General features: G+C 43.2%; 1 protein-coding gene across 1 annotated transcript in view; it reads left to right on the forward strand.

Annotated features, from left to right (window-relative positions):
• LOC144769046 (zinc finger MYM-type protein 1-like) overlaps positions 1–24,600 on the forward strand; it is a 59,477-nt gene that overhangs the window by 23,609 nt on the left and 11,268 nt on the right. The window contains exons 2-3 of the mRNA XM_078653041.1: positions 1,255–1,409; positions 2,599–4,800. Of these exons, the coding sequence (XP_078509167.1) occupies positions 2,854–4,800 (1,947 nt within the window). The 5' untranslated portion in view covers positions 1,255–1,409; positions 2,599–2,853. The remainder of the gene's footprint in view (positions 1–1,254; positions 1,410–2,598; positions 4,801–24,600) is intronic.

The raw sequence follows: 24,600 nt of genomic DNA on the forward strand, positions 1-24,600 counted from the left end.
CAGCGAGGTCCAGTACTAATACCAAAATGTGTCTTTGAAGTGGGGGAGACAACAAAAGACAGCTGTCTTTGATCCTCAAAAGGGCCCTGCCCTTTCTTCTCTGGCTCCAGGCACACTACAGGCGGTTATACAGCTATTTGTGTTGGAATAGGCATAGCCCTATTCAGGTGGAGGTGTCAGCCCCACCCTCCTTCTATGTTTAATGAAGTCTTAGTGCAGTGCTATAATTTGACATGATAATGTCAAAGCTTTCAAATGTTAAAAAGATACACTTTTTTTAACATTTTGAAGAGCGTTCACTTTCACATTTGTAGTCCTGTCAAGTACCACTCATTAGTGGTCAGACTAGTGCTGCTGTCCGCATCACCACACTAGAATGCTTTATTCATTCAAGCTATAGCACACCTGGGTCCTACCACCTTGCATGCTTTCTGAGTAGCTGCATTTAGGCAGCAAGCACGCTGGCAGTAAGTGCATCGTGGTCGTGAAAAGCATGCAGTCTGTCCCACTTATTTTCTTGCCAAAATCACATTTCGGCACTGCCTGGAAAAAAATAATCACCAATCTCTTGCCAAACTGCCTGCTTTCCCACAGTGTAAAACACTTTCTTCAGTTAGCGCAAGTCATAAACAAAAAAAATTCCTGACCCGGCTGGCAGAGAGTGCTCCACGTAGAACCAAGGGGTCGCCCTATGCCAACTGTTGTTTTCCAGAAAGGCGATGAAGTATAGGCTACTTAGAGGTGGCAGTGGCCTTGGTGCTGGCAGTTTTCAACCTTGGGGTCTGGTTGCTGAAAATGATCACTGGCTTATCTGTCCTCTGACTCTCTAGCCCCCTGAATGTAGCTGGTGTAAAACCTTAACTCACCATCCCTCCTCTAGTCACATGAGGTGTTCCCATACCTCTGCTCACTACTTCAACAGGATTCTAGAGTTCGGGCCAGCGGCACAGGTGCTCACTGCAATGCACACATACTCAAACATACACACACATTCGTTCACATAGATTCATGTTTAAACATGGGCATGCACTTCTTTGCAGAAATATTCAACTCTACACAAAATTTCACACATCACCATGTTTGCAGAGACCCAGGAGCTCACTTGCACTCATGCACATTCCATTGAAAAACACCTGAATTTATTATTTTTATTTGTTTTGTGTAAAACATTATTATACTTGAAGCACATTGGCTTGAAACATTACATGAATGCAATGTAATTGCTGGTAATAAGTATTCTTTTAATTCTTTTAGCACATGAAAAATTGGAGTTAAAACTGGTCGTGATATAATCACATTCAAGATCAGTACTGAGAGATATCGAAAGAGGACAAGTGGTAGTTCTGACTCTGCTGTAACAGGACACTGATCAAAACTCAGCTTTGTGGTCCTTAATCTCAGGCCACAAGGTAGGACATGGTTCTCTATTTACGGCAAAGGTCCACATTCAGCTGTATATGGATGCCAACTGTGTGGTCTTTAGGTGTGGAGGACTGCCTGTTGGCTTATCCTAGCAGAACAGTTCAGAGAGTGTGAGCTTGTAGCGAGTTGAAAGTTCAAGGGAATCATTTTTTGTTTTTTATCATGAACTATGAAAAATCCCAAAATGTTGATTTTGAAATCTTTTATTTTTTTATACACTTTCATTTATTTAACTGTGGCCTGATAATCCCTTACTATCCCTTAATGCTTTTCACCCTTTAAAGCCTTTGAACCCCAAACTGCCCATATATTGTATCCTTTCTTCCTGCTTAAAAAAGTACTACTCTAATTCATTATAGCCCTCTACTACTACTTAGTGATACCCTAAAATCTCCTAACTATCCCTTAAAGCTAACTATACTTGAATTGTTAAAATGCATTGCTAGTCTCCGGCCCCTTTACCCCACCTCATTTTAAATGCTCCTGTCTACTTTAGGAGGATGCCTCTTACCCCTGATCCCAGTACACTCATCTTTGCTCTATAATGCATGGCATTTTACCATGTTTTAGGCCACTGTTTATTTTCATTCTAGTTTTTTCAGTCGACAATATTTTTTACAGCAATGTTTTTCAGCCTATTTTTTTGCACACAAAATTTTTACTGCACACAGATTACGTACAGTGAGTTGGATATATAAAATTGATCTAATGTGTTGTGACAGTTGTGACTGTTGTCCATTTAGTAATAGGATCACTGATAGGACTAGCACTGTCTATAGGCTGTAATTTTAGTCTGTCTTGTGTGTAAAATAGGTCATTTCATCAATGTGTAGAATATCAAAATGGTCTAACTGCAATGTTAAACTCTTAATTGAAAAACTATGCATTTATTTTGCTGTGTTGGGTACAGATGAGTACTGGATATATCAGAGATCTGCCTAGAACCCTTTTAAATTTAAAGGGTATTGCTCAATTATTCTCTCATTCTTTTGAAGACATTTTTCAATATGTTTTGTATTATTTGCCATCAAAAGTCAAGTCAAAATTTATAAGTACACCCTTTAAATTCTAGGCAGATCACTGAATTGACATGCTCAAGATTTTCAATCACCACTGGTGTTGTGTATGCTATGGCACCTAGCCTCGAAGCTCATACCATATTTTAATTATTAACAGGATCCCAGGAGAAATTCTGCAAAAATTTACAAGGCTATAACGCTTGGGGAACAGCTGTACGTGCTGCTGCAGTTGCATTCCTGTCAGACTGAAGATGGATGTGGATGAATAATTGCTGTTACTTGTGTGTGCATGACAATTTATATTAGTGTTTATTTAGTATTTTGCGTAATATCGTTTTTGTCTCTTCAACTAAGGGAATTTTAAAAAACAGGCTAGGTTTTCTATTTCCAATCTGATATATTGCTGGACACAATGAACACAGTTGACAGTTTACTCATAAACCCATTTTTGGGTTTGACACATGCAGATAAACTGCAAGTGAAAACATTAGGAGCTGATAAACCTCAAATTAAAATTGAGCAGTCTACAAAAGATAGGGGGAAGGGGTACACCCGTCGCTTTACCAGTACGTGGTATGATAGGATTGAATGGCTTACTGGTAGCGCTTCTAAAAATGCTTTATTCTGTTTCCCATGCTTACTCTTTGGAGGTGAAGTTACCTGGACAAAAACAGGAGTTACTGACCTAAAGCATCTGGCTGAAAAAATAAAAAAACATGATTCATGTAAATCCCATTTGACAAATATGTTAAAATTATCTCTTTTTGGAAAATCGGACATTGTACAGCAATTAAATGAAGCATACCGTGTGGGAGTAAGAAAACATAATGCAGAAGTGGATAAAAACCGATACATTTTATCAAAATTGATTGATTGTATTCGATTTTGTGGTGCCTTTGAATTGGCATTACGAGGCCATGATGAAACTGAAGAGTCTCTAAATCCTGGTGTGTTCAGGGGCCTTGTTGATTTTGTCTCCAGCATTGACAGTGCTATGGAAACACATTTAAAAACAGCCACCGTGTTTAAAGGCACTTCTAAAACTATTCAAAATGAATTGCTGGACTGTATGCTGGAAGTAATAAGAGACTATATTATACAGCAGTTGAGAACCACTGATTATGTAGCTATCCAAGCTGATGATACAACTGATGTCTCTACTAAGACACAGTCAGTTCTGGTCTTCCGCTACATTGATGGAAATTGCAAGGTAGCTGAAAGATTTTATTGTTTCACACATCTAAAAGACTCATCTGCAGAAACAATTGCCTCAGCCATTCTTAATGAATTAAACATTGTTTTCCCTGAGCAATGTGCTAAAGGAAAAGTAATTGCTCAAAGCTACGATGGTGCCAGCGTCATGCGTGGTGCAACAGGTGGGGTGCAAAAGAAAATCAGGGATGTTTACCCAAATGCACATTATATTCACTGCTATGCCCACCAACTTAACCTAATTATGGAACAGGCTTCCTCCAAAATATCTAGAGTTAAAATTTTCTTTTCAGAGATTGGTGGTATAACAGCATTTTTTTCACGTTCTCCGAAAAGGACGGAAATTCTTGAACAAATAGTTTCAAGAAGACTTCCAAGAGGGTCTGCAACTCGCTGGAACTTCAATATTCGAGCAATATTGCTAATTTATGAATTCAGAGAAGATCTTCTTGAATGCATGTCAACCATTGCAAACTGTGGTGATTTTGAGTCGAATACTATATGTGAAGCTAAGGGATTTAGTAGAACATTAGATGATAGAGAGTTTATATTCTTTCTGTTTCTTTTTTTCAAAATAATGCCCCATGTAGACATTTTATATAATCAATTGCAAAAGCGAGACTTTGACACTGTGTCTGTCCAGCAAGCTACTACAGACTTTGTGACAAGCATCACCAAAATACGAGAATCCATTGACAGTTTGGATTCTACACTGCCACAAGAATGTACATTTGTAAACCGGAGACTGCAAATAAATACCTTAACCCAAGAAGCAAAAGAAGTCTGTGACATTATTGTGGTCCATGCCAGAGAGCGCTTTGCTTTCACAAAGCATCTTGTAAGTGCAACACTATTGCGAAGTGACCTTTTTGAAAGCCATGACAAATCTTTCCCAGCTGAGGCACTCGCAGAAACGGTAGAAGCCTATCCTATGTTAGACAAAGCCAGATTGAGTATAGAACTTTCGGTCCTGTATGGAAGACGAGACTTCCGTCAAACTACTGGTGGTGCCATGGCTTTATTTAGCTTTTTGTGTGAAAACAACTTAGAAAAATCCTTTTCTGAGACCATAAAGCTCTTAAGAGTTGTCATTACTACACCCATGACAACAGCAGAATCTGAGCGATGTTTTTCCACACTAAAGAGAGTAAAAACGTTTTTGCGAAACACTATGACTCAAGCTAGACTTAGGGGTATATTATCAAGGGGTTTATCTCCGCTTTTTTGGCTTTAAAAGCCAAGAAAGCGGAGATAAAATTATCTCCCTATTACCAAGCTGTCGCTAACACCAGTTAGTGACAGCTAATAGGAGATAGCGACCATCTTGGGCCCCACTTTGCATGTCAGTGATATTTATCACTAATGACATGCAAAGTGGGCGTGCCAAGATGTTAGCGACTGGAAACAGTCGCTAACATCGCTATCTCCTATTACCAACTTTTGGAGATATTCGCGCTAAGCGCGAATATCTCCAAAAGCTAACACCTGCCCTGAGCAGTTCTTCACCATGTTATCCAATGGGAGGTGGATAACATGGCTAAGAGCATTTGCTCGATAATGCATGAATATCGCGGACTTTTCAGCGATATTCATGCATTGCGGCCGTTTTTTATCGCATTTGCGATAAACCTTGCTAATAGCAAGGTTTATCTGCGATAAAAATCGCCGATGTGCGGCGATAATTTTTGTCTCTAAACAAGTTAGAGACAAAAATTATCGCTAGTTGTTGGTAATATGCCCCTTAATGCCTTGGCTATGCTGTCAGTGGAAAAAGAGCTAATAAAGGAAATACCAGAATTCAACAAAAGAACAATTGAAAAGTTGGTTCATATTAAAGATCGACGAGCAAACTTTCTATATAAATAGAAAATATGAATCTGATGTGTGATCATAGTTTCAGGTGTTTATAGCTCAGTTTGTTTTGTTTGATAACATTAGGAAGTACTGTTGGAAATGTTCTCATTCCATTTAATATTCATACAACTCCTGTACAGTTGATATGTATTTATATATGTGTGCTTATGTATCTGTGAATTTATATATATTTGTTTTCATATTTTAATATTATTTAAAATACTTTTGTTAGTGTTTTGAGGGTATATGTCTTTATATGTACAACATTTAGTTATTTTCCTAATTTATTTTTATTTAACCGTTTTCCACTGTACTGACAGGGACAGGAACCCTTCTACCTGAGATTGACATGCAAAGTATTTAAATATTATTTTTATTTTGTCAATTGTGTTTAAAAATATATTGGTTTTGAAAGTTCTTAAAATGTACATTTATTTATTTCCATAATTTCTTTTTGTTTAACTTTTTCTGCTGTGCTGGCTGAAGGGCACAAGGACCTGAGAGTGGCATTCAAACAATTTACATAGTATTATTTAAAATAATTTTGTTTGTGTTTACAAATATCATATTGGTTTTGGAGGAATATTTATTAAAATATACATTTATTTATTTTCATATTTTATCTTTATGTAGCCAGTTTCTACTATACTGACTGCCACAAGGGCCTGAGAGTGGCATGAAAAGTATTTAAAAATAAAGTAAAACATTTGTACCTAGCCTGCTTATGCAAATAACGTTTTTGTTCTTTCTTTCTTAAATAAATTAAAGATTTTTAATGGATATTTCTTATATTATAAGCAATGCATATTACACTCATTTCCTAACTTATTTTTATTTAGTGGTTTTCTAAAATACTGATAGACCCAAGGGCTTCAGAGCGCTATATGAACTATTTTAAATACAATATTTACTTAATTATTTTGCAAAATTGCCTTGCTCAAAAATGCACACCTTTTGCTGACTTCCTAAAAATTATTGTTTGTTTCAAATTGATATTTCTTATACATGTAGCTATTTAATATGTGATAAAGATTACTGGGCAATCAACGTTGAATAGCTGATGCAGAAAAGGAAATGGCCAGCTGTCATTTTTGGTAGGAACAAAATTACAAGTGTGTTTCTTTGTGGATGTGCAACCTGGCTTACTACCCTGGCCCTCTTCAGAAGTCAGTCTTGCTTGGCAACACAGAAATTCTCTGACATAATGTATGAGTTTTCTTTTATGAATGCCTAGAAGAACTCATTTTTCAGTCCATTTATCACAGAAATAGTGCGGAAAATTGCACCAAAAAATGGCAATTTTTTAAAAATTTCTTCGTGGGGGGAGAACCCCCCCACACCACCCTTATTGCCGTCGGGCTCGCTCGCTTCGCTCGCTCGCTCCCGTTCGTTGGGGCCTACTTAGAAAGCCTCACCAGGTTCAAATTCCACCAGCCGCCACTGAGAGGTACAAAAAATGGGCACACCTCAATCGTAATATCAGATCTCGAGGTGCAACTCAGGGATCGTAATGAAGCTGACTTTACCCTAGTAGCAGGTGATTTTAACTGCACCTATGAGCCACTCCCCCTAGAAGGTATCCCTGACTTGGGCGATGAAGATAGTAGATGGGGCATCCCATCACTCTCCATCCCTCCGATTAGGCGCTGGACCCGCAGTGCAGTACAGCTAAATGCACTGACCTTAGAGTTTGGGCTAAGAGCCACCAATGGCCGTACACCTTCCGATCGGATGGGCGCCCCGACGTTCAACAGGGTTGGTCATACCTCCAGGATTGACTACATCCTGCTGGACTTGGGGCTTTGGAGCTGGGTTGATGATATGACAGTCATACCAACTGTCGAGAGCGACCATAATTCGCTTTCCCTAATTATCACGAATCCCTGGTCTAATGTAGCACTGTTAGCACCTTCCAAATGCTCGCATAAGGTTACTGTTTCCTCTTGTGGAAGGCGCTTAAAGTGGGACAAAGTTGGCAGTAACCCTGACAAACTTGCTAATATTGAGGTGGTCCTTGCGGCCTCACAAACAGAATTTGATACTATTGATTTAGCCACGGCAGCGGACAGAGCAACAACCATTTTTGAAGCTGCTGTCAAGACTATAGGGGAAGCCTTTTGGGTCAAGGGCAACGCAGGGAAGTTTAGGCCCCAGAATAAATCCAAGGGAATGCATGTCTGGTATACAGGAGCTTGCAGGAAAGCTAAGTCCCGGCTAATTGAAGCCGTCAAAGGCAAATCTCAACCCCAAATACACCTAGCCAGGAAAGAACATAAGAAAATACTGGGTCTAGCAAAAAAGGAGTGGGAAGAAGCCTACTGGCTTACTCTCAAAGAAGCTAGCTTAAAGAAGGATTCTAAATGTTTTTGGGACACTATTAGAGCTCGGAATAGGCCTGATAGTGATCTAATAACTTGCAATATCCCTAGTCAGGCGTGGGTCCAACATTTCTCTAAACTATACACTCGCCAAGCTGACCAATCGCTGATGAGCGTTTCCCAAGGGGAGGTTGCGGGTCCATCATTGCTCCCTCCAATCGGAAACATTCAGCCTAGCGATTTTGATTTTACTATTAAGGAGGTTGAATATGGCATAGGCACTATTCTTCCCCAAAAAGCGGCTGGCCCGGATGGTATCCCTGGTGACCTTCTAAGATCTGACATCTTAAAGTGGGGAAAATTCATCCATTCCCTACTTGTCGCTATCTGTAGGGGCGCCCCTGTCCCCTCCTCGTGGAAAGGGGCGGAAGTGGTCCCTATCTACAAAAAAGGCCCCAGGGAAGATCCGTCAAATTATAGGCCCATTAGCCTGCTGGATATCAGCCAAAAAGTAGTTGGCAAGGTTATACTGCTAAGAATTCTAAATTGGGTAGAAGAAAATAAAATCCTCACTGACTACCAGGCGGGTTTTAGAGTAGGAACTGGGACAATCGAGCAAGCTTTTAGGCTTATGATGGTTTACTGGAAGGTTGTGGTCATAGGCAAGGGCAGTCTTTATCTCGCGTTCATCGATTTAAAGACTGCCTTTGACCTTGTACCTAGGGAGACCTTATGGAGCGTACTGGCTGATATGGGGTTACCGCACTACTTGCTTGTGTTGCTTGTTAGGTTGCACGAAAACAGTTTTGCCCAGATTAGGTGGGGCCCAGGGGGGGAAAAAACCAATAGTATCCCGGTAGAGAGAGGTGTACGCCAGGGATGTGTCCTGGCTCCCACCCTTTTCTCCCTTTATATTAACGGGTGGTTGAGCATCTTCGGAAACATCCTTCAGATGAACCATCCCTGGCTGGCGAGCGCATACCAACCCTCCTCTTCGCGGATGATACGCTTCTAATGTCTAAAACCCCTATAGGTCTCCAAAGACTCCTAAATAACTTTCAATCTTTCTGTGCTAATCGGGGCCTGGTAATCAACACTAGTAAGACAAAATATCTTGTTCTGAATCCCCCCAAAAAACCAGTCCGCTCACCTATTTTGAATGCTGAACCGCTGGAAAGGGTCGAAGTTTTCGACTATCTTGGGATACGCCTCTCACAAAAAATGGATTGGACACCACACTTGGACAAAATGCTTTTATCTCATAAGAGAATAACAGGAGCTCTTTTGAAAGAACAACGCTCCTGTAAATCAAGACCTATAGCTACTGTCCTAGAGATCTATTCGGCCAAGGGTGTCAGCTCTGCCCTTTATGGGGCCGAACTCTGGGGGTCATCCATTTCCGATGCTCTACCAAGATCTGAGACTAAATTTTTCAGAGCGTTTATGTCTCTACCACAGGGAACACCCACGGTCCCGCTAATGTTGGACCTAGGATGTCGCCCAATTGATGACCTCGCAAAATTTCGACCACTCTTGTTATGGGCGCGGCTGTGGCATGTGGAGGAACTCAGCAAATATGCCCAAGGCCTTGCAGAAATCATGTCACTACCTGGGTGGCACAAAATTAAATGGTTAAGAGACATGAAGTTGCTGCTAGCCAATTTGGGCCTTAATGAGGCGTGGACAAATAGAACTTCTCCCCCGAAGTTAATGCTCAAGAAACTTTATTGGGACTGGATCTCCACGAAAAGAAATACTAGTACTACAATGGGCAGACTCACTGAGGATTTCCTGAAATTTTAAGACCACCCTAAACGGGAAGTGTATCTTGACATTATTGAAAAACCCTTTGATAGGGCTCTATATTTTAAATTTAGAGCAGGAACCCTTCCCCTTTATTCTTTTACTTCAAGTTGGAAATCACTCGTTCAAACCTCAGAGCTTTGCCCAGCGTGCTCACTTAAACCAGAGTCATTGGCGCATTTTATGTTTGAATGCACAGAGTATGCAATTCCAAGGAGGGTTTGGCTCAAAAATTTGTGTCGGCAGTTAGGTACCAAGAGTCATGTGACTGCAATCAGGATATTAATGTCTGATAGCCGTCCCACCTATGCTTGTGTTTTAGCTAAATTCTTATCATGGGCTTGGTCCATCCGTATCAAGAGGCTAAAATTGATTGTTTAATTCCATGTTACTCTTTAAATGAACTGCTTGTAAATTTGTAAAAATGTTCTATATGTGCTCTATTGATTTTATAAATTACTGTGTATTGTGTTTATGTGCTGCTTTTATGATAATTTTTTTATCGAAATAAAGCCTTTTTGACTTTGACTTGTGGAAACAGATTTCAACATTTGGATTGATCGCCAACTACCACTGAATATCAACAACATGTTGTTTATATCGAATGGAGCATTAATATTTAAACCCCTTGACAATATCTGCTGCCTTTCATAAGATAGAACTCTATAAGGACTCTAGGCACCTAAATTATTTTGCAACACCGGAAGAAGCCTATTGTTATGTCCAAATGGTCTTTGGCTTAGCGTCACTATTCTCTGCTTTTCAAAGATTAATAAACCCTATTTAAGAATATAGATGGTGCTATAAATTTCAAGTTGAGATTTTGATCTATTTCAAAGATGAACCTGTACATAACACGAGAGTAAGGAAGGTGTTAGAGATCATTGGTGCTAGGGCCTTACCATCAAAAAAGACAAATATACGTTTCTTCATCATGGGTGGATTATGCAGGGCATTTGGTCTCAGGAAAAGGCATTGAGCAAAGGCAGTGGTACATCCAAAAGCAGGGTGCACTCCAAATAGCCATCATATAATACATAATGAAACTGCTTTCTGCTGCTTGCGAAATGCCATGAACCAGAAACGATCCTCATTCTTATCAAATACCTTTGCACCAGTGTTTCCATCTGCCCTGCATTTGCATGATAAGAATTATACAGCACCACCCATTTGCGAATAATGTAAAACAGTTGCCCTTTGACCCTGTGCAATCCCTGTCTTCTAGGTAAAACTAAGTGGAAAAGACAGAATCCAGGCTCTTTCATTAGGAGGCAGCTTTCTGTGAGACAGGAATGACACTAAACTACAGTTAACAAGATATACTATCCTCTAAAATAATTACCATCAAGTCTTCAGGATTTCTTACGCTCAGCATTATTTTTTGGAGGATTGATTTCTTTGATAAAAGTGAATGACTTTGAGCAGAACTCACATTAACCAATGATGCACTTTCCAGGTACCATGGGCCCTTGCAGAAGCATCAACAATAGTTACATCAACATCAGTTCCAACAACAGGGATGGCCAAGGTTTTCCGGAACTCAAATGTGTCCACTCGTATCCTGGAAAAGCAGAAAACAATGTGAGTGCTGGGATCTCTCAAACATGGAAAACAATAATTGATAACATGTTTTTATTAGTAGGCACGATTTAGAATTGGGAGGCAATGGGAAACCCTCTAAGTTCTGAGTGCAAAATCCTGAGGAGAGTGCATTTTGGAATTTTCTCCAACATTCCTTGATCGTTTTATTATGTTATCAGGCAACTTAGTTGAAGGTATGCACTATATAAGAGTAATATGCTATACGAAAAAAATACATAACATCTTGAAAATAGCTAACGCTCTTAACAAATGCAAGATTAAATAAAACTTGTGAAATATAAACAGGAACTAAATTGCTAGCATCACCTTACTGTTTTTAGATTCATTGTTCAATATTTGATCAGTGTTTTTGCCATTGCAACTTATGGCCTCATTACAATGTCAGTCTGAAAGCATTCTGACCAACTCAGTGTCAGAATGGTTTCCAACTGTATTGGATTCGGGGAGACCGACCGACCGACTGATTACGATGCTTCCGAACACCGTTTGGTTGGACTCCCATTGACTTCAATGGGAGCCTGTGTTCCGACTGACAACACAGGCTCCCATTGAAAAATGGGGTGGTTTCGGAAAAGCCTGCACCCGTTGGCAGGCTCCCCAATATGCTTGACTCACTGTGCATGTTTGGAAAACGGGGACCCATGGGTACCCCATGGTCCCTGACTGCAGACCTCCGGGTGAAGGGGGACCTGCTACGTGCACCCAAAGTTGGTTTCCGACAGACAATCCATGTCAGACAAACCAAGTCAGAACGGCTGTCCGAATTGGACATCGTAATGCGTCGGTCGGAAACGCGGTCCGTAGTGCCGTACAAGTCGGCTCCAACCGACTATGCTCTTCCGAATGCCAGTTGGAACAGAGTCGGTTACCTAACATCGTAATCAGTCAGTCGGAAATGTTTTTGAGTCGGTCAGAAACACAGCTTCCGAAACAGATTCAGACAAACCGCATGCCGTTCTGAGCCTTTAAGACCGACATTGTAATGAGGCACTAAGTACATGAATGAAGTGCCAATTTAGGACTTGGCTAAGTGTGCCCGTGAAATTACTATCAGGTCTGAGACTCAGAGGGACCCGGCCCATTTAAAGCCCTCTGAGTAGTATTAGTATTGCTGAGGGAATTTATTCTTCTCTCTATTGGCGCTCCTCTAGAATACAGAGTGTTTTCCACCGACATTCAAGTAGTCCTGATCCATCCCTTAGTGTGATGTTAGCCAATTTATTTGGGTTAGGAAAGAGCCTTGCAAAGTGGCACTGTAGCTCCTGTAGGTTAGGCCTTCTTTTCTTTGGGCCTCCACCACTCTCATTAATCCTACACATCGTATTGTTTGTTGTGATGATGTAGCTCATTTAGCAGGAAGAGCCTTTGTTAGCTACATGAGGAAAAAGTTGATCTTTTTTACCACTATTGTGATTTGGTTATCTACCAACAATTTTTCATTCATCAAAATACACTCCAAAATTTCAGGCTGCAGAGATTTTTTTGTGACGTGCATCATTTCCCTGGAGTATGTAAGGATGTATGTCATCAGCTGCCTCTGGATACATTTATTAGGCAAATTATCACATTACACACATCAAACAAAGAACTTCTTTAGAATGGTAGACTTTCAAGAAAACACTTCTATCTATATTTGTGGGTTATCTTTTTTCATGTAGTTTGGATGATAATCGCTACAGAAGGCTGTCTTGCAACATACTTGCAATGGCTGCATGTTAATACATTCCCTATAGATCCCCAAGGCTCCCTACATTAAAATCATTATTAGAAGCAGGTGAAGAATATCAAATTCAATGGTTTCCAGTATGTAATTTGCAGGTGGAGAAAAAAGTTACGTTTATTTGAAATTCCTGAGGTTTTCAAGATGCACCATTATCGGGCGCATGAAGGTCTTTCATGTTTACCAACTAAGAAGCCCCTTTAATTTCTGACAACTTTTCCCAAAAAAGGAGTTTCTTTATACTGAACTGCGGCTTAAGAAAATCTCAATGGTGACTGTAAAAAAATGGGTCATTATTTGGGCAGGATATAAGACCTGCACAAGTAATATGCCTACATTTGTTTCCTTATTGGGAACCAAGAACCCAATTGTAGCGCCTGACTCTCTCAAGGAAATGAAGCTGAGCAGTCCAAGATCTTCTCAGGGAGGTGGTGTGGGCTATTAATTGCCATTCGCTGGCACACAATAATAACACAATAATAAATGAGTGTCCAAACAGTGTTTTTTCCTAGAAAAATTAAAATTAATTCATCCCACACACACTACTCAATACTACACATTAATTTTCAAATGTATACATAAGGCAGATAGAAATACCTTTGGTGGCATTCTGAAAGCACCTTTGACCACACCTGGGCCGTGACCCTCGAAATTGAAGCACCTCCCAACCCCACTTATACCAGATGGAATATCACAATATAGGGGGTATCACTTTAAATAAAACTGGCCTATTGGCTTTGTAAAAGTGACTCTACATCAATCTATAAGGCACGTCTATTGGCTTTGTCAAAGATCACCACGTCGATATATATTGCAAGCCTATTGGCTATTTAACCGGGTGATCACAACAATACAATAAGGCAACAATGTGTGAAAATGTGTGAAATGTGAGAACATTGTACGACCACCCCTGCTAATGAGTATCATCTAGTGATTTTGCCTGCTTTCAACATGTGAATTATCCTGGTAAAACACAATAGATCCTTAGAAAATGTAGGTACTGTTAATCAAATTGTGCTAATGACTTCTGTTACCTCGCTGTCAGAAATTGAGTTACCGGTTGAGAGGGGTAAAATCCAACTCAAGCAGGAATCACAATATTTGTTGGGGTGAGGCACAAAGAAACCCCAGATTCACCCGTGCTCAACGCTCTGGTAGTTTGGCACAGAGTAGTCGGGCTTAACTTAGAGGCAAAGTGTAAAGTATTTATGCAACAATTCAAACAGTAATACAATAAAAACACAACACAAGAAAAATCCCAAACCAATTTATAAAATAAGAGTAAATGTGAATAAATAAATTAAGACCAAAACGACAAAAATCCAGTCAGTAGACCCGAAGATATACAATTTTAAAGATTTAAGTGAAAATAGCGACAAAAAGCACAAAATGCCAATTGTGGCAATCTGGTCCCGTCAGACCAGGAAACAGTCACATGTTCAGGTCAACCATGATGGAGTGCGGGCCAGCTAGAGGGACCCAGTTAGACCCACTGAACAAGAGTACCTTAAATCCTGGGTATGGAGTGTTGTGAGGTTCTGTGTCAAGGATGAATTGTGCAGCAAAGGAAATGCATTGATCCTGGGAGCTGCAAAGCTGCATTTGTGAGGTCCTGCATCATCACTGAGAATCCCATAATTGAGGGCTTGCAATGTGCAGTCCAGTTTAGCGGATGTGTCAAGCAGTTGAGGCAATGTGTTGGTTCTGAAATGGTGCGAGTTTGCAATGCAACACCCTGTGTTGTTGTTGTTGTGGCTGCAGTCGACAAGGAATTTGCAATGCTAGGCCCGGCGTCGGTAAAGCTACATACAGCCCCAGGTCCGATGCGGGCTGTGAGGTTGATGTAGAGTCCTTGCGCTGGGAGAACTCTCCCAGCAGTGGCAATGCATCGGTTCTGCTCGGGATTGAGACACGCAGCAGAAAGGTCTGCTAAATTCACTGACCGACTGCCACAGCACTTTCAGGCTCATGTTCAAGGGTCCAGGACTAGGGTGGCACCACTAGGCAGGGTAGGACTCACAGAGAGCAGAGCCCAGATGCTGGGTTCAAGGTTGATGGAGCCTTCTGTCCCTGAGACTCTAGTCAGAAGGCTAGCCAACTACCCCTTGGAGTCACTCTGGGGTCTTGGGTTCAACAGATGCAGATCCAGTCCTTCTCACCGAGGCAAGATGGCACCAATTCCGCACATTAGGACAGCAGACCTTAAGAGCAGCAGAGTGGCAACCCTTTTCAGCAGCACAGCAGACCTTCTCCCTGGCACAGCATCCACAGGTCCAGAAGTGTACTGAATAGTTGGTGTCTGCCGTCCAATATTTAAAACTGGGCCTTCCTTTGAAATGGTAGGAGCTTCTAGAGGTTTCTCCCCGATGTTCACAGGCATCCTGCCTTCCCTGCCCTGGCTCTAGACTAAGACTAACTACAGGGGATATGCAGCCCTTTGTGTGCTCGCAGGCCCGCAGCCTATTTTAGATAAACATAAAAGGAGGGCCGATGGACAGCTCCCACCCCTGCTTTAAGAAATTAGGGTTTTAATAGTGTGCGGCATCATTAAGCAATTTTAAGAAGGCACACACAATATGCTACAAATGGGGGTGGGGTCGCACACTACTCACACACCGGCGGTGTCGCCCCTAAGGACTCTGGTCAATGTAGTAAAGTGTTCGCGATGCATCATCTTTCGATCTTCTGCTATCTTCGCTGCCTCGCCATCCCTGGACACGTGTTTCGGGGTATTACCCCTCGTCAGCAGGGATAGGCCATGTACTGGGGTTTCCGATGGCTGCCAATATCTGCCAGCTATAGTACCACTCAGGCGCGTAGGTGCGGGATCCCAGTCTCGTCAGCCCACTGCTCACGGGAGCTTTAAAGTTACAAATGGGGGTGGGGTCGCACACTACTCACACACCGGCGGTGTCGCCCCTAAGGACTCTGGTCAATGTAGTAAAGTGTTCGCGATGCATCATCTTTCGATCTTCTGCTATCTTCGCTGTCTTCGCCATCCCTGGACACGTGTTTCGGGGTATCACCCCTCGTCAGCAGGGATAGGCCATGTACTGGGGTTTCCGATGGCTGCCAATATCTGCCAGGTATAGTACCACTCAGGCACGTAGGTGCGGGATCCCAGGCTCGTCAGCCCACTGCTCACGGGAGCTTTAAAGTTACAAATGGGGGTGGGGTCGCACACTACTCACACACCGGCGGTGTCGCCCCTAAGGACTCTGGTCAATGTAGTAAAGTGTTCGCGATGCATCATCTTTCGATCTTCTGCTATCTTCGCTGTCTTTGCCATCCCTGGACACGTGTTTCGGGGTATCACCCCTCGTCAGCAGGGATAGGCCATGTACTGGGGTTTCCGATGGCTGACAATATCTGCCAGGTATAGTACCACTCAGGCGCATAGGTGAGGGATCCCAGGCTCGTCAGCCCACTGCTCAGGGGAGCTTTAAAGTTACAAATGGGGGTGGGGTCGCACACTACTCACACACCGGCGATGTCGCCCCTAAGGACTCTGGTCAATGTAGTAAAGTGTTCGCGATGCATCATCTTTCGATCTTCTGCTATCTTCGCTGACTTCGCCATCCCTGGACACGTGTTTCGGGGTATCACCCCTCGTCAGCAGGGATAGGCCATGTACTGGGGTTTCCGATGGCTGCCAATATCTGCCAGGTATAGTACCACTCAGGCGCCTAGGTGCGGGATCCCAGGCTCATCAGCCCACTGCTCACGGGAGCTTTAAAGTTACAAATGGGGGTGGGGTCGCACACTACTCACACACAGGCGGTGTCGCCCCTAAGGACTCTGGTCAATGTAGTAAAGTGTTCGCGATGCATCATCTTTCGATCTTCTGCTATCTTCGCTGTCTTCGCCATCCCTGGACACGTGTTTCGGGGTATCACCCCTCGTCAGCAGGGATAGGCCATGTACTGGGGTTTCCGATGGCTGCCAATATCTGCCAGGTATAGTACCACTCATGCGCGTAGGTGCGGGATCCCAGGCTCGTCAGCCCACTGCTCACGGGAGCTTTAAAGTTACAAATGGGGGTGGGGTCGCACACTACTCACACACCGGCGGTGTCGCCCCTAAGGACTCTGGTCAATGTAGTAAAGTGTTCGCGATGCATCATCTTTCGATCTTCTGCTATCTTCGCTGACTTCGCCATCCCTGGACACGTGTTTCGGGGTATCACCCCTCGTCAGCAGGGATAGGCCATGTACTGGGGTTTCCGATGGCTGCCAATATCTGCCAGGTATAGTACCACTCAGGCGCGTAGGTGCGGGATCCCAGGCTCATCAGCCCACTGCTCACGGGAGCTTTAAAGTTACAAATGGGGGTGGGGTCGCACACTACTCACACACAGGCGGTGTCGCCCCTAAGGACTCTGGTCAATGTAGTAAAGTGTTCGCGATGCATCATCTTTCGATCTTCTGCTATCTTCGCTGTCTTCTCCATCCCTGGACACGTGTTTCGGGGTATCACCCCTCGTCAGCAGGGATAGGCCATGTACTGGGGTTTCCGATGGCTGCCAATATCTGCCAGGTATAGTACCACTCATGCGCGTAGAAGCGGGATCCCAGGCTCGTCAGCCCACTGCTCACGGGAGCTTTAAAGTTACAAATGGGGGTGGGGTCGCACACTACTCACACACCGGCGGTGTCGCCCCAAGGACTCTGGTCAATATAGTAAAGTGTTCGCGATGCATCATCTTTCGATCTTCTGCTATCTTCGCTGTCTTCGCCATCCCTGGACACGTGTTTCGGGGTATCACCCCTCGTCAGCAGGGATAGGCCATGTACTGGGGTTTCCGATGGCTGCCAATATCTGCCAGGTATAGTACCACTCAGGCGCGTAGGTGCGGGATCCCAGGCTCATCAGCCCACTGCTCACGGGAGCTTTAAAGTTACAAATGGGGGTGGGGTCGCACACTACTCACACACAGGCGGTGTCGCCCCTAAGGACTCTGGTCAATGTAGTAAAGTGTTCGCGATGCATCATCTTTCGATCTTCTGCTATCTTCGCTGTCTTCGCCATCCCTGGACACGTGTTTCGGGGTATCACCCCTCGTCAGCAGGGATAGGCCATGTACTGGGGTTTCCGATGGCTGACAATATCTGCCAGGTATAGTACCACTCAGGCGCGTAGGTGCGGGATCCCAGGCTCGTCAGCCCACTGCTCAGGGGAGCTTTAAAGTTACAAATGGGGGTGGGGTCGCACACTACTCACACACCGGCGGTGTCGCCCCTAAGGACTCTGGTCAATGTAGTAAAGTGTTCGCGATGCATCATCTTTCGATCTTCTGCTATCTTCGCTGACTTCGCCATCCCTGGACACGTGTTTCGGGGTATCACCCCTCGTCAGCAGGGATAGGCCATGTACTGGGGTTTCCGATGGCTGCCAATATCTGCCAGGTATAGTACCACTCAGGCGCGTAGGTGCGGGATCCCAGGCTCATCAGCCCACTGCTCACGGGAGCTTTAAAGTTACAAATGGGGGTGGGGTCGCACACTACTCACACACAGGCGGTGTCGCCCCTAAGGACTCTGGTCAATGTAGTAAAGTGTTCGCGATGCATCATCTTTCGATCTTCTGCTATCTTCGCTGTCTTCTCCATCCCTGGACACGTGTTTCGGGGTATCACCCCTCGTCAGCAGGGATAGGCCATGTACTGGGGTTTCCGATGGCTGCCAATATCTGCCAGGTATAGTACCACTCATGCGCGTAGGTGCGGGATCCCAGGCTCGTCAGCCCACTGCTCACGGGAGCTTTAAAGTTACAAATGGGGGTGGGGTCGCACACTACTCACACACCGGCGGTGTCGCCCCAAGGACTCTGGTCAATATAGTAAAGTGTTCGCGATGCATCATCTTTCGATCTTCTGCTATCTTCGCTGTCTTCGCCATCCCTGGACACGTGTTTCGGGGTATCACCCCTCGTCAGCAGGGATAGGCCATGTACTGGGGTTTCCGATGGCTGGCAATATCTGCCAGGTATAGTACCACTCAGGCACGTAGGTGCGGGATCCCAGGCTCGTCAGCCCACTGCTCACGGGAGCTTTAAAGTTACAAATGGGGGTGGGGTCACACACTACTCACACACCGGCGGTGTCGCCCCTAAGGACTCTGGTCAATGTAGTAAAGTGTTTGCGATGCATCATCTTTCGATCTTCTGCTATCTTTGCTGTCTTCGCCATCCCTTGACACGTGTTTCGAGGTATCACCCCTCATCAACAGGGATAGGCCATGTACTGGGGTTTCCGATGGCTGCCAATATCTGCCAGGTATAGTACCACTCAGGCGCGTAGGTGCGGGATCCAAGGCTCGTCAGCCCACTGCTCACGGGAGCTTTAACGTTACAAATGGGGGTGGGGTCGCACACTACTCACACACCGGCGGTGTCGCCCCTAAGGACACCGACGGTGTGTGAGTAGTGTGCGACCCCACCCCATTCACACACAATATGCAACCAAACATAGATACCAGCTCCCATATGGAAATCATCACTTATTAGATGTAGTGGAAAACTAATTTAAACATTTTACACTAGCAATATATGTCAAACTAAAAGATGCATGTACAACATTTTAAATAAAATGCACCCTGCCATCTGGGCTGTACAGTGCCTGCCCTATAGGTGACTTATATGTATTAAGAAGGAGGGTTTGGGCCTGCCAAAATGTTTATGTTGCCAGGTTGAAAGGGCACACACAGGCTTAAATGGCATACCTGAAATATGTTTGCAGGGCTACTTACGTGGATGGCACAATCACTGCTGTAAGCTTACTAGTAGCATTAAATTTAAAGGCCATGAGCACAGGTAATGCCACTTTACTAGGGACTTACAGGTAAATTAAATATGCCTATTAGGCAAAGTCAATTTTACCATCTTTTAAGGAGAGAACAAAAGCAGTTGAGCATTGGTTAGCAGTGGTAAAGTGTGCAGAGTCCTAAAGCCAGCAAATTAGAAGTCAGCTAATAGCTGAGTTGAAGGCACAAAGTTAGGGGGAAAGCTACATCAAGGATGCCAGGTCTAAAACTTCCCTATCAGAATTACAAGGACACTCATAATGAGGCCTTTAGTCATTTTAAAAAGTATTGGATACAGAGCCCGATCGGACTATGAAGTGCTAAGTGATCAAAAAATACATCTGTTTCATGGAGCTTACTCTACCAGACATTGTTGCAGACACAAACCGATTCTGTGTTTATTAAACAGTCCGTTGAGCAGGTGTATTGAGGGATGTGTGGGTGGTATGGTGTCTATCATTGTATCTATGGAAGCAAGCGATACCTTAGGAGTTAGTCACTTAGTGGTAGAACAGTACTGTCAATGCACCTATGCAGAAGAAAGCAATTTCCATCTCAATCCTGGTTGTGGGAGATAAGCATCACTCCTTGCTATTTTCTGACATAGGGTGATGCAAGGAAAACTGTGTTTTTTGTCACAAAATGGTGATCTTCTGTTTACAGGGACTTATTTACAAGCCTCTCGTAACACAGGTGGGAAACATACATTACAACGTAGTCATTACAATGCCCTACCTTTACAACGCATCTGTTACAACACAACTGCCTTTACATCGCATGCTATTACAACACATGCCATTACAATACATGTCACTACAAAGCCTGTCAATACAAAGCATACCATTACAACGCATGCCATTACAATGCATTATACGGTATGTTGAAATTTGGCAGAGATCAATGTTAGCATTTTGCTGAAGCCATCTTGTTTCCGGCAGCCAATTTGTCTGCCGTGTGCTCGCCATGTGTTCTTTCCTTCTTCTCTGTCGTTTACCTTTGTGCCTTGCTCATAGACTGGCTATACTTAGCCTCTGCTACCCTGCACATGCTCAGTTGAGCTTGTAGCTGCCCATGCTCCTATTTAGGTCTGTAACTGTCAGGATGCTTCTACTAAAGTCAGCAACTGTTTGCTCCTCCTTCTATGTTGACTGTGCATTTCTGTATGACCATTCATGTATGTAACTCTCCTATGTGTGCTTGTACCGCCTTCTGTTGAGCCCCTGTGTGGGTATAAAAGGCCCATGGTTCTTCTACTCCTTGTGCTACTTCATACACTACCGAAGGATATTGTGTGAATGTAGTTCCACCTCATGAAGTTTAATAAATATCTCTTTTTACATTTCAGTTTTCGTGTCAACTTCTATTTACTGGTCTGAGGACTTGTGTGCAGAGAAGGGCGAACCCCTAGCACTGGTTGGCCTGGCTGAGGCCCATCTCTACAGATTGGCGCCCAACCACTGGGGCTCATCGGCGACTCGAATGCCCGACGGAGTGGTCGAAATGGAGGATTGGAATCACGCTACGGGCGATCGCTGCCCGAGGAGACCCACGTCTTCCCACCCACGGCGTTTTTCCTCTCTTCCTGCTCTGACCCTCCAGGTGGTGCCGGTCCTCAACTGAGATCTCTTCTGGTGTTCCCCGTGCAGAGACCATTTGGTCGATACAGAACTTGGCAGTTGGAATCTGGAGATTTTTGCTTGGTAAGGTCGTTTGTTGCGACGCTTTTGGTTAAGGTCGTTTGATGCGACACTTTTGGAATTGTATAGAAATTGGCCAATATTTGGAATTTGAATATATATACGCTGCACATGCGTATATATACATATACAGGTAAGTAGTGGAGATTTTTTACTTTTAGGGTGGGTATAGGTTTTGGGGTACATGGGAATAGTAATTTTTACTCCTACACTATCCAACACTTTCCCTACTATTCCACTCCCTGGAGTGGGAATAGTCATGTTTACCCCTACTCTATCCAACATTTACCCTACTGTTACCCTATAAGTATTATGCATTGTAAAGGTATGCGTTGTAATGGAATGCGTTGTAATGGTAGTTTTAAAAAATGTGTTCTAATGGCATGCGTTGTAAAATCATGTGATGTAATGGTAGTTGCGATGTAACAACTGCGCTGTAAAGGCTGCTTCGTAATTGTTTGCATTGTAACATCACATATTCAACAACTGGTGTGTCACTTTTCATGTGATACCTGCTGGTGCACTATGCACTTATAATAACAGTTTCATCACTCAGTTTTATTTAATGATAGTACAGCCATCATAAACCACACAGTTCCCAGAGTATATCCCCATTTTAATAATCTGACAATCCGTAAGGGTGCTTTATTCTGAGGGTACTAACCAGTAATGCAGTTTTCAGTGAGATCCATAATTCCTAGACCGTTCAACCAGTGACACTGTATTCGGAGTGTACTTACCCACTGAGTAACAATTAAAGGTTAATTATCCAGGGATGCATTACTTCGTTGGTGCTCACGGACTAAGTCTGTATTCAAAGAATACTGACCCACTGATGCAGTATTCTGAGGATGCTCACTCAGTGATACTGATGTCAGTGGATGCTCCAGATATGTAGTATTCAAGGGTACTTACCCAGTGATGCTGTATTCAGTGAGTCATCGGCCAGAGAGGCTGCATCCAAGACCACTGACCCACTGCTACACTATACCGCAGTGGTGCTATATTCAGAGTAATGAACCACTGATGCAGTATACCGAGGATGCTCACCCAGTGATACTGTATTCCGTAGCTTCCTCAGTGATGCAGTATCCAGAGGGTGCTCAGCCAGTAATACTGACCCAGTGAACCAGTATTCGGAGAATGGTCCTCCAGTGATGCTGTATTCAGTGGGCTGAGCAGGTCATTCAGTATTTCGAGAGTACTTATGCAGTGATACTATATTCAGTGGGTACTCACCCAGTGATGATGTATTTAGAGAGTACCCACCCAGTAATGCAGTAGTCCAAGGGGGCTCATTTAGTGATGCGATATTCAGAGAGTACTGACACAGTTATGCAGTATTCCGAGGGTACTTACCCAGTGATGCTGTATTCAAAAAGTACCTACCATTGATGCAATATTCCGATTCTACGTACCCAGTGATGCTGTATTCCACCGCACCAAACATTCGAGTGCTTCCAATAATATCAGGAAGGGGTTCATCCTGTAACATCTGTCGTAAAACATCCATTCCAACGGTCTGAACTGTAATAGAAAAGGAAGATGATGGGTCAAAGAACAAATAATGAGGAATCACGATGGGAAGAGACACATGAAAAGCAGATGGAAAGCAGAATTGTGTGAACGTTGTGGAAAACAAAGTGGATAGACATTTAGGGAGAATATGCGCAATCAGTGTTAGGAACAACAGAACAGAGATACAGTGATTGTTAAAAAGAGAAGCTAGAGAGATAAATGGAAGAGAATGGTGAGAGAATATGGAGCAATTAAAGAGGACGAAGAGAGAAAAAGAAAATAGTGAGAGGGAGGGGAATCGAAAGGGTTGGTGAGAGAGAGAAATTGAGATAAAGTGAGACAAAGGAAAAGGAGGGGTAAATGAGAAAGAAAGACGAAGGAGAGTGACGCGAGACTCAGCAAAATCAAAGTCAGCGAAATTAAAGTTCAAAAACACTGATAAAAATTATTAGTTCCTAGGGAGGTAAGTAGAAGCAAGGCAGAGGAAGTGTTTAATAAGATAGTGGGAGAGAAAAGAGAGGAACATGGATATAGCGTTTATTGAATATTCACATATATTTCACTAGAAATAATTTTATTCCAAATATTTACACACATCAATGTTTCCCCTGTAAAATATATTTATTTCTGTATTATTAAGTGTCACATATGATTATACAGTATCTATTCTCAACTGTCCTCATCATCAACTGAGCAGTTACATCTACCAAGTCTAATTTGTTCAGTACTGCCAGAGCTACACTGACCTCTGATACTTTTGTGGTTAAAGTGGTGTTCATTTTCAGTGTATAAAGCAACACACCTTTGAGGAAGAGACTTGTTAAGTGAACAAAAACTCTAATATTATATGCTCGAACTTTAAGCCTTTTTTGATACGACATCTCTTTATCCTTTACCACAGGCGTAGGCAGGCAGTAGATTTTTTTAATCAAGAGCATACCATCAAAAATATCTCTAAGGCTTACACTTAATACTTCCAAGTGGTGGCTGGACTTTTAAGTGGTGTTTTATTAGTTCGATTGTTGTACCTGGCTTTTACAGTGAGTTTATCCCTAGATTTCTTTGCTTTGTGGCCTCCTGTTTTGGATCCTGTTTTTGTTGGTTATATGACTCTGGACACTTTAGCACTGCTGATCAGTAAATATATTTTACGTTTACGATACATGCTAGTTAACGTTGACCTTTGCAAGTTTTTTATTTTAAAGCTGTTTTTGTTTGCAAATGAAGGGGCATATTAACAACGGCCAGCGATAATCGTCACTAGCCGTGCTTAGTGATAATTATATTATTGCTGGTATTTATCGCTCTGGTAGCGCGTAATTAACAACGCGTTACTCTAGGGCGATACAAATTCTCGAGATAGTGAGGTTATCTCTCTTTTGCAGGGAACATTGCTGGTTTTCCAGCGGTCTTCCCTGCAAAAGGGCGATAACCTTGCTGATACGACCCACAGGGTCGTATCAGCATAATCAACCCCCTATGTTAGGGATGGCTAAATCAGGATTTTAGCAGACGTTAGACTTCGGCAAAAACTGCAGTTTTCGCCAAAATCTAATGTGTGCTAAAATCATGTGGGCTGCTTGTAAATATCGCGATGAAAACATCAGCGATGCTTGCAAGGTAGTCCATCTGGGG

This window comes from Lissotriton helveticus, chromosome 7, assembly GCF_964261635.1.
Source record: "Lissotriton helveticus chromosome 7, aLisHel1.1, whole genome shotgun sequence".
Lineage (NCBI taxonomy): Eukaryota > Metazoa > Chordata > Amphibia > Caudata > Salamandridae > Lissotriton > Lissotriton helveticus.